The sequence below is a fragment of the Hibiscus syriacus genome, unplaced genomic scaffold, assembly GCF_006381635.1.
Source record: "Hibiscus syriacus cultivar Baekdansim isolate YM2019G1 unplaced genomic scaffold, ASM638163v2 tig00000913_pilon, whole genome shotgun sequence".
Lineage (NCBI taxonomy): Eukaryota > Viridiplantae > Streptophyta > Magnoliopsida > Malvales > Malvaceae > Hibiscus > Hibiscus syriacus.
In genome coordinates, this window is record NW_024061832.1 from 335,902 (window position 1) to 346,199 (window position 10,298).

Here is a 10,298-nt window from a genome sequence, read left to right on the forward strand (position 1 = left end):
TTAAATACTTGATAGAAAGCATACATTTGAACTAAAAGCCCACACAGTCCAAATTCCAACAAATTATTGTAAAAAATAAAAATAAAAATAAAATAAAGTACTGATTTTGATGGAAGAGGAAATAAATCAAAATTATTAAAGCAGTTATTATTATTATTTTTATTATTGAAAAATGATAAATTGGTTGGAGTATAGGAGAAAAATAATCCCTCTATGAAAATTTTCGTCTAATTTTATCGTTTAAGTGCCAGTCAATGGTAAAAGTGGATCATTTTATTCTTATTATAAATGTAAGAGGATTAATTTGTTAATTTTTATAAGAGGGGAGGTTAAAATATAACTTATATATAGTATAGATACTGATATGATGCTTTTATCAAATATATTTTCAGTTTCGATTCAATTAATTTAGTCAACAATTACATTAGCTTAACGTTTCTATAAAATTAGTTTATTTTCGAAAAGAAGTCATATAATTTTTTTTGCGGTCCTTAATTTTGCTAATAATTACTAGTCTTTTAATTTTGATCAATGGTGACACTCCTTTTTCATTTTTTACTTCGTGGTCCTTAATTTTGGTAATAATTACTATTTTTACATAGTGGTCCTTAATTTTGATAAATTTTTATTTTGTGGTCCTTTAACTTTGATATCCATCACTGAAAGTTGCATTTTTATATAAAGGCATTTGGTAGAATCCCAAATATTAATAATTTACAATTTAAATATATATTTTAATTATGAATGTATTATTAACATTAACACCTTTAAGATGATATATATTTTATTGTTGGTAATGTTTATTTGATTGAACATTTTAACCATTTTCTTGTAGGCTTAAACTAAAAAAGATACTCAAACAATGCTATTTTTTGCTTTAAGTACCTAAACTATATTTTGATCAAACTAAGTCCTTAAACTATTATATGTAATCACTTTAAGTACCAAAACTATTTCTTGGTCAAAATAAGTCCCTAAATTATGTCTCTTTTTTACTTTAAGCCCCTAAACTATTTTTTTGGTCAAACAAGTACATAAATTTATATGATGTGTCAACATCTTATTGGTCGAAAAACATTTTTCTAACTGAAAAAAATTAAATGTAATAGTTTAAGGGCTTAGTTTGACAAAAATAATTTAGGTACTTAAAGCAAAAAGAATGCATAGTTTGAGTACTTGTTTTTACGTTAAGTTTTTCTAGTATGGTCTTATTTTCGTTTATATTATTTGATAGTTTCAGAGAAAATTATCGATTAATATGAGTAGTCTACTTTATTTTTTATAAACTTATCTTTATAGAGGTTGTGATTTGGTTGTACTTTCTACTTATTCAATTAATTAACTAAATAACAATAAAATAGATTACTTAACCATGTATTTTACCAGCAAAGCTTTCATAGCACAATGATATAGGGTACAAATCAAGGAAAATTAATAAAAGAATTGATGTCGTATATATGACTCAATATAAAAATAAGTGTCTAAACTATGACTCGAAAAACGTTTTAGCGCCTAAAGGAATTTTTGTTAAAAATAGATGTTTAACGTTTTCTCCATTACACTTTTAGTTGATTGACTTTAAAAATCAGTTGTTAACTAATAAGTATCGTCTTCAGATTTAAAAAAAAAAAAAATTATTACTTTTTAAAAAATCTCAAATGTTTCAAGAATATCAAAATGATCCCTAGATTTCGAAACCAAATCATTCAACTCTTTTGTTATCATCGACCGCATACCCACCGGTCGTCAAACTCCATTACTGTCAAGTCCCTTGTCATCACCCTTAAATCGGCCATCGGTCAAAAATCGACCTCAAATCGCTATAAATCACGAGCAAAATTGGAAGTAATATCGCGCAAATCGTCTTAAATCATGTGCAAATCAGTCGAAGACATAGGCTGGGGCTTCACCAGACTTTGGGTTAGGGATGGTTGGTAGTGGGTTTCATTGCCGGTGGGTGGAGTTCGTCGATATTTGGGTTAGGGATTTTGGAGAGGTTTTATGATTTTTGGGTGTTTTGTGAAAAGAATGAAAATATTGGGATTTTTTAAAATAATAATAATAATAATAATTTTAGTTTTCTTTTTTAAATAAAAATTTTGAAAAAAAATATGAGGGTGACACATGTCCTTTAACAATAAATTTAACGTCGGGTACCTAAAAATATAACGGAAAAAATGTTAAACACCTATTTTTAGCAAAAATTTCTTTAGGAACCAAAATATTTTTTAAGACATAATTTAAGCACTTATTTTTTATATTAAGCCTTTATATATAATATGTGTATTAGAGGAGAATAAAATCTTGTAGTAAAAACAAAATATTGATTTGTTCAAACAAGATAATGTTTAAAAAGAAACATCACTGCATATATAGAGGCCAAATTCGCTATATTTATTTGTATAAAATAATCACTAATGTTTAATTGGTCAGAAAAAAAAGTTAATAAATGGTATTTATTGAGAGGGACATTGTGACATACATGAAGAGGGTGACATGTGTATATAAATATTCCTCGATTATAAAGATTTATTTTATTGAATTATTCCTCTGTTAAAAATTATAAAATAATTATTTTAATATTTATTATACTCTAAATTCATTATTTTTCGTTAAAAATTAACGATTTTTAAGTTTGATGTTAACATGATGACTAAGATATAAAAATCATTTGAGATTTTAGATCAAATTTTATCATAAAAATGATAGTCAGCAGATTAACGTTTAACTCAAAATATTATCATTTTTGATGGAAAATGACGAGTTTGAAATATAGTGAATAGTCGAATGACTATTTTGTAACTTTTAATAGTCGAAAAAATCAACAAAGCAACACTCTATAATCAGAAGATCAATTTATAACTTTTAATAGTATCTTAATAAAACAATATCTTATAGTTAACAGTGTACTTTAGCCCAATTACTAATGTACAAATATAATATATCAAATAAAGTAGAATGAGATACAAATATATATATAAGCATTGTCACCGAACGTTTAATTTGGATAAGTCTTTAATCTTAAAAAGATAGATTAATTATAATAATAATAATAATAATAAAATTATTCTATATAATAATTTAATGTTTTCTCAGATTATATTAATATAGTGCTGAATATTATAAACTTCATGTTTAAGTGATTTGGACGGACTCTCGACAGTACCTAAAAGAATTATGTTTTGATTACACTAATATAAAATTTTAATTACTTTATTCGATAAAAAAAGGGTTAATTTATTCTATTCATGATTTTGCCTTGATTGAGCTTACGTCAGCTAAGACGTATCTTTTCTATCGGTTCCCATCCCAAAAATATAGTTTAATTCTCTCTTTTATAGGTGATTACAGCCCTGTAAATGAACCCAACCTTCGGTGAATCATTCGGTCAAAAATTTGTTTATGTTCGTTTATCTATTAAACGAACGAATATAAATAAGATTTTATATTCGTTTAATTAAATAAATAAATACGAATAAAAGATTTGTTCGTTCATTTACGTTCGATAATTCATTCGTTTATGTTCATTTATGTTAGTTTGTTTATGTTCTCTAGATATGTATGAAATATTAAGACTTAATAAAATTTAACCTTAAAATCATTAATATTTTTAAACTCAATTAATTTTAAACCCAAATAAAAAAAAACTCAAATCAATTAAAGAAAATATAAATCCTAAAATTATTCGAAAAGAAAAACTCTTCTCAAATATAAACTCAAATAATTTTATGTTCGTTCGTTTATGTTCGTTTACGTTCGTATATATTCGTTTATCATTTTAATAAACACACATGAAAGAAACACGAACAAACTAAATTTCTTAATAAACGAACACAAATAAGAAATTGTGTTAGTTTAGTTGTTTATATTCGTTCGTTGCTTTGGTTAAAATTAAATAAATAAACATACTCTAATTCGTGTTCGTTTATAGGCATATTCTTTTTTTAGTTATTAACGATACACATACATGATGTGGATATAATATTATTCAAATTTAATACCTTTAAAGACACGTACGGCACCGACATCGATACTCGAGTCCGAGTAATATAGGTTCCCACCCTTCTCATTATCGAAAATCTCGAAATAAACAAAGATCAAAATTGTTAGCAATTTGTGAAATGCATCTTCAAATTTGCAAAAAATAGAATTTCTGAACAATAGTAAGCTTCGGCTATTATGACAACTTTCCTACTTCTAATTCTAATCTCACACTATCACTTTTGAGTTCTTATGAATCTGTAATGGTATATTGCAGCAATCATCTTCGACAGCTTGATACTATTTCTTACGCATTTAAATACAATAAATACTGCCACCATACGAGAAATTACGGAATTTTTCGAACATTGCAGGCTAAAATAAAACCTGGCCTCCAGATGTTACACCAGCAGCATCTTCGGGTCAAGAATCGATCGAAGGCTCAGTTGTAGAAACACGACAGCTGAACTACCACGTAACGCTTCTTGTTGCTAGAGTACATTACCATATCGGACTTGATATCAATGGTCGCGACTACCGGAAAAGCATCGGATCAGCTTATCCTTCCAGTTTGATCAATCAACGTACCAACTTGATCTCCACATAACGCTTTCGATATGTTTCCAGGCTGAAGAAGGTTAAAGACCACAACTGTGACAAAGTAAATGGATTTAATTCGTAGGGGATCGATTGTCTAGTAATGAAGGATAACATATTTCGGAAGCTAATCATAAAAACCCAGAACAACAAACATGAAGCGTGATTTCTACAAGAATACCAACCGGGAATGCCATTTTCTTCACAGAAGGTCAATGCCATCATGTCCATGGCTGTGGCGCCTCTTGAGACTAAATCCCGAAACGAGATGTGCTCAAAGGTAGCATTGTTGTCCTGGGAATGGCAGTCATAAACACCGTCGACATTCGTACCTTTAACAACTGCCTCGGCTTGAACTGAAGAGAAAGCAGTAGACAAGTCAAATGTCGAGAACCCCAAGAAAGATGAAAGAAAAAAGTGTTTGCATGCGTGACAAGTGTTCCGTGTCAGATATGGAAGGGGAACAAAGAAAAGAGAGACACATAGTTCAAGAGATTGAATGGTAGAACACCAGAGAGAGATGACCATACTTTCTGAAGCTCGAAGTGCTGCAGCTGTGTCGGTAGAAAAGAGTGGATTTCCGGTGCCAGCACCAATGCCACCAAATATTACAACTCTACCTTTTTCAAGATGACGTATGGCACGTTGCCGACTGTACGTTTCTGCAATCTCTTGCACAGAAAATGCAGTTTGCACACGGGTCTGAACTCCCATCTTCTCCAACGATGATTGCAGGAGTATAGAATTCATCACGGATGCCATCATGCTGCAGTAAGTTGCAGGATCATGGTTTTGATTAGTTTCATAATCATATATGAAGATATATGTTAGCCCATGACTTTCTTATTAGCGCATGAAGAAGATTGAAAGTTCACATAACAAGCAGATTCATTAGCTAAGATCTTTTCTTGTGACCCCAGCATTTTATTCCGATTATTGGATATATTATGCCTATGTTACTCTAACTGTTTATCTTTCCTAAAATACCTGTTTCCAACACCTATTTCCAAAACATACTCTGACATGGGTATGCGAATATGATTTTCCAAGGACCCTCCAAATACATGGAAGTCCTGGAAAGAATTAAGCATGCCCGTGTGAGACACATACTCATTTCCAATAAGCCTGAATCTAAGCAACATGCAACTAACAAGCAGAAATATATACCACCCAACTTAAATCACTACCAAAAACAGCCAAAAAGTATCAGCTTATGATCATAACCCGGGAACTATAAAACTATCAATGTTTCAACATACAATATAAAAACAGCTATATATCAGCAAGCTTAGTCTTATAAGTCTGGCCCAAGTTTAAGCTTTATATTCTTCCATTATATAGTTCAAGATTAAACCAAATTTAGCATGCAATCATCCATCGTGAGTAAAGAAGTGAACGCATTACCCAATTTGATATGCAGTACTTCTATCTAAACCTGTTGCAGTAACCCACGTGTCTCCACAAAAGAAATTGCGACCTCCAACAACGATTGCTACCTGGAATTTCACCAAAAAGTATTGCATCTTAACAGAATTGCAAACACCCGCAATCATAAGAGATAAAGGCAGTAATGATTACCTCTACACCAAGGCGGCATGCAATTGCAACTTCCCTAGCAATCAACATTGCTACCTGATAATGAGAAAGAAATAACATTCATGCAAATTGACAACAATATTATCCGACTTTCAAACTTTATATAACAAACTCATGGTGAACCTTAGGGTCGATTTTGAGAGGACCAGTGCAAGCAAGAGCTGCGCCACTAATTTTGAATACCACTCTGCGCCATTTAGGACTTTTGGATTTCATGGTAATCTGTCCTACAGGGCTTGGTGTAGCTAAACCATATCTGCCAATCAAACAACGAAGAAGGCATCTCTATCATTGTATAAACAACAAAATACACTAAACATGTCTTTTAATCACAAACTAGGGCATCATCATTACAAGCCAGAATCAGGAACTATCAAATGATAGAACACTTCACATACAAATTTTGTACAATGAAGCGATAGAATCAGAATCATTTCAAACGAATTCAATAAAAGACTGAAACTGGGAATGTTTGCTCAAGTTTTCCTTGATCATGATCTCTTCCCTATTTATTTATTTACAGTAGAGGTTATGAGTATGCGCCCTCATAACAGTAACAAATACTATTCTAGCAGTTTTTGTCAAAGATTTCCGAAAAAGTGCAGATATGAACCTTTGGAATTTGGATATCCATTATCAGAATCTAAATTACTGATGCAGATAATATACAAATCTGCTTTAATTTAGCAGATAACAAATTTGAAGATCACAAACAATCATTTCTCAAGTTATTCCCTGGCTACATTTGATTCTAGTGAAGCATTAGCAGATTATAACCAGAAATGGAATGGTATCAAATTATACCTTTTGGATTGTCTGGCAGCAGTTCCCGGAGAAGAGCCGCCCTTATCTTCATCGGCCATCGCCTTCGCCGGAAGAGAATTTCCAACAATCTCTTCCATTTTCTTAAACCAAGGCCAATGAATCGCCGTGATGCCGCCATCACTCATCCTATGCCTCTCAAGCTTATACCTTTTCTTCAAATTATCAACCTTGTTCTTGCACTGCTCCACACTCTTGCTCTGCTTCTCGCACCGCTCGCTGACCGCGGCCGCCACTTCTTCCCAATCTCTTCCTCTCAGATTCCCTCTGTTTAGCTGAGTCAACTTCTCCATATACGCCTCCAACAAACACCCGATCGCGGTGTCGCTCCATTCTTCTCTGTCTTTCCGGTACTCCGTCGATGCCGACTGCTTCGATCTCTTCAAAACCCCGTCGTTTATCTCTTCTTGATCCCTCCTCTTCTCGATCCGCGCATCAGACGACGCAGCGTTACTACTGTTGTTGTTGGTACCGAAATTGCCTACGGGGAACGCAGAATCGGAGTCATCGTCGGCGTTGTGATTTTCGGGTGGAGGTGCGTGGACCTGCGTGTAAGAAGGATGGTAGTAGTGGTGGTGACCGGGGTTAGGTTCGTGATCGTCGATGAGAGAGAACTCGTCGTCAACGGAAGAAGCCATAGGCGGACGTTAGGGTTAAGTGGGAAAAGGGGAACGGATTCGAACGGAAGACGTTAGAGGGTGGAGGGAGAGAGAGTGGGGGAATAATTTGACGGAACATGATGGGCCGTGACGGGTAGAGACGGTTCCGTTAAGTAATGGGTGAAAGCTGGGAAGGAATCGGCACGTGGGTTGACCAGTATGGGTCGACATCCGGTTCGATTCGATTTTGACGAATTTGGGTTTCTCTGAGGACATGAAATAAAATTGGATTCAATACGAGCTTTTTCATGGGCCCTTTACTGAAATTTCAACCCAAATTTTTTAAAAGGTAAATTATTTATTTAGTATCTAAACTATCAGTTTTAGTTCATTCCGATAACTAAATTTTTATTTTTTTCAAAATCATACCTAACATTTAGTTTTTGTTTCATTTTATTAACTAGTAGTTTTGGTCCGTTTTAGTACCTAAACTTTTAGTATTTTCAAAATCATACCTAAAGTTTAGTTTTTATTTTATTTTAGTACCCTCATTCAAAGTTTAATGTTAATTTTTGAGAAAATTTAAAGTTTAGGTACTAAAAAAGAAAAAAATTGATAGTTTAGGTACTATACATGTTAAGTTCTAACATCATGTATAAATGAAACAGTATGGTTTTGAAAAAATTGAAAGTTTAAGTACTAAAGAAGACTAAAATTAATAGTTTAGGTACTATACGCATAGTTTTCCCCTTTAAAAGGTTAAATTCAACCCGTAGTTGGAATTAAATATTCCATTAAATTGAATAAAATAAATTTAAATTAATCAAATTTGGTAGCATTATTTTATATTTGAATTTTATTTAATGTACTATACGTCTCTTTCCAGGACCTCATCTCGATGATGCTGAACTAGGACCCCCAAAAGATGGTCCACCGGCTCTTCTGCTAAGTTTCCAATTAGCCAGTGAATTTTGCCATAAAATATTATTAGAATCCCTAAGTTGCGTATAATATGTCATTGTCGCAAATTATTCACACAAAAGTACAAAAGTGCAAAAGTAAATAAGAATCTATTTTAGTTTAGGTACTATACGCATAGTTTTCCCCTTTAAAAGGTTAAATTCAACCCGTAGTTGGAATTAAATATTCCATTAAATTGAATAAAATAAATTTAAATTAATCAAATTTGGTAGCATTATTTTATATTTGAATTTTATTTAATGTACTATACGTCTCTTTCCAGGACCTCATCTCGATGATGCTGAACTAGGACCCCCAAAAGATGGTCCACCGGCTCTTCTGCTAAGTTTCCAATTAGCCAGTGAATTTTGCCATAAAATATTATTAGAATCCCTAAGTTGCGTATAATATGTCATTGTCGCAAATTATTCACACAAAAGTACAAAAGTGCAAAAGTAAATAAGAATCTATTTTAGTGCATCATACAATAAATCAAGGAAAATTTTAGGAGGTGATAGATCAATACGGAAAAAAGGGTGGCAGGTGAAAACCATTGGTTCTTAGTACTTTGTCATTATTCAGCAATACAATTCTCATTGATAACTGTGACATTAATTTGACAGGTGTTACCCTGTGAAATCACTTTTATATTGTACCCAACAAACCAAAGAAATCATCATTTTGCTCTAGAGCTTGATAACAATAGACAAGAAACGATAGTAAACAAAACAGAAGTAACAACTTTATCGTTATCTATACAGCTACTGTAATTGTAATCATAATATATTACTCGTGATCCAACCTTAGCTGTTCTTTTCTGTCTAACAAAATCCATCAAAGGTGTAACTATGGAAGCATCCTTTGGCGCACCTGAAAATAGGCATTAGTTGCATGACTGGAAAATATAACATCAGAGTGCAGATGTGAATAAGATTTGTGCAACTAACCAACTCTTTCCACTTCACTCCTCTCTAATTGTATCTCTGCACTAGGAAGATTCTCAACTGGCTTCGCAAGAAATTCAAGGAACTCCAAATACTCAGGATCTAGATGTTCATTAAGAAATACTTGTATTTATGAACGGGAAAATAGAGGCACGTGTAAGCCTACATTAAATCCATTCCACATTTGAAGTATGCTTAAAGCAAATCAGCTTATTACCTTTGAATATTGTCCCTTCCTGACCATCGTTTTTGTAGCAGTTCTTTGGAACTCGTTCGGAAGGTGCATACTAAACACATGAGTTTCAAAGCAAAACAAATAACGGGAAGCTCATAAATTTTTTCTTGCAGAAATCAAACCAATCATCTTACTTGTACACTGGACAGAACAGAAAGAGGCAGAAGCCAACCAAATGCATCTCCCAAATAATATGAATACCGCTCAGGCAAGGGTTACCACTTTTGATTATGATGACACCGCTTAATAAAATTCCAAAGCAGTGGAACAAAAAAGAGAAGTGCAAAATCCTGCATCAAATTCTCTCCAACATGCATAAAAATGAGAAACCCCTGTTACATAGGCCTGCAGGGATCTAAACAAAGTCTATATAGGGGAATCAAGCATCAACTCTATAGAAGTGAAATCAAACATGAGACAATAAAAGAAAGCACTATGCTTATCTAAAACCTAAAACTTCAAGACAATATTTTAATGATTATTATCTGTAAAAAGAAAAAAATATGTCCAATCTGGTATCCCACTGAACATGAAGATGAACTGCAAAGTTAATCAAATCCCATC

At 32.6% G+C, this 10,298-nt stretch overlaps 1 protein-coding gene and 1 long non-coding RNA gene across 2 annotated transcripts; both read right to left on the minus strand.

Moving 5' to 3' along the window:
- Positions 1 to 4,113: 4,113 nt before the first annotated feature.
- LOC120116425 (uridylate kinase-like) lies at positions 4,114 to 7,730 on the minus strand. The gene is made up of 7 exons (XM_039136930.1): positions 6,979 to 7,730; positions 6,298 to 6,430; positions 6,157 to 6,210; positions 5,983 to 6,074; positions 5,109 to 5,344; positions 4,764 to 4,934; positions 4,114 to 4,632 (listed from the first exon to the last, which is right to left on the minus strand). The coding sequence occupies exons 1-7, from the start codon at positions 7,632 to 7,634 to the stop codon at positions 4,535 to 4,537; spliced, it is 1,440 nt and encodes a 479-aa protein (XP_038992861.1). The 5' UTR covers positions 7,635 to 7,730; the 3' UTR covers positions 4,114 to 4,534.
- Positions 7,731 to 9,333: 1,603 nt separating this feature from the next.
- LOC120116132 lies at positions 9,334 to 10,029 on the minus strand. Its single transcript, XR_005515532.1, has 3 exons — positions 9,717 to 10,029; positions 9,503 to 9,601; positions 9,334 to 9,425 (listed from the first exon to the last, which is right to left on the minus strand). It is a non-coding gene; the product is annotated as an uncharacterized LOC120116132 (long non-coding RNA).
- Positions 10,030 to 10,298: the final 269 nt, after the last annotated feature.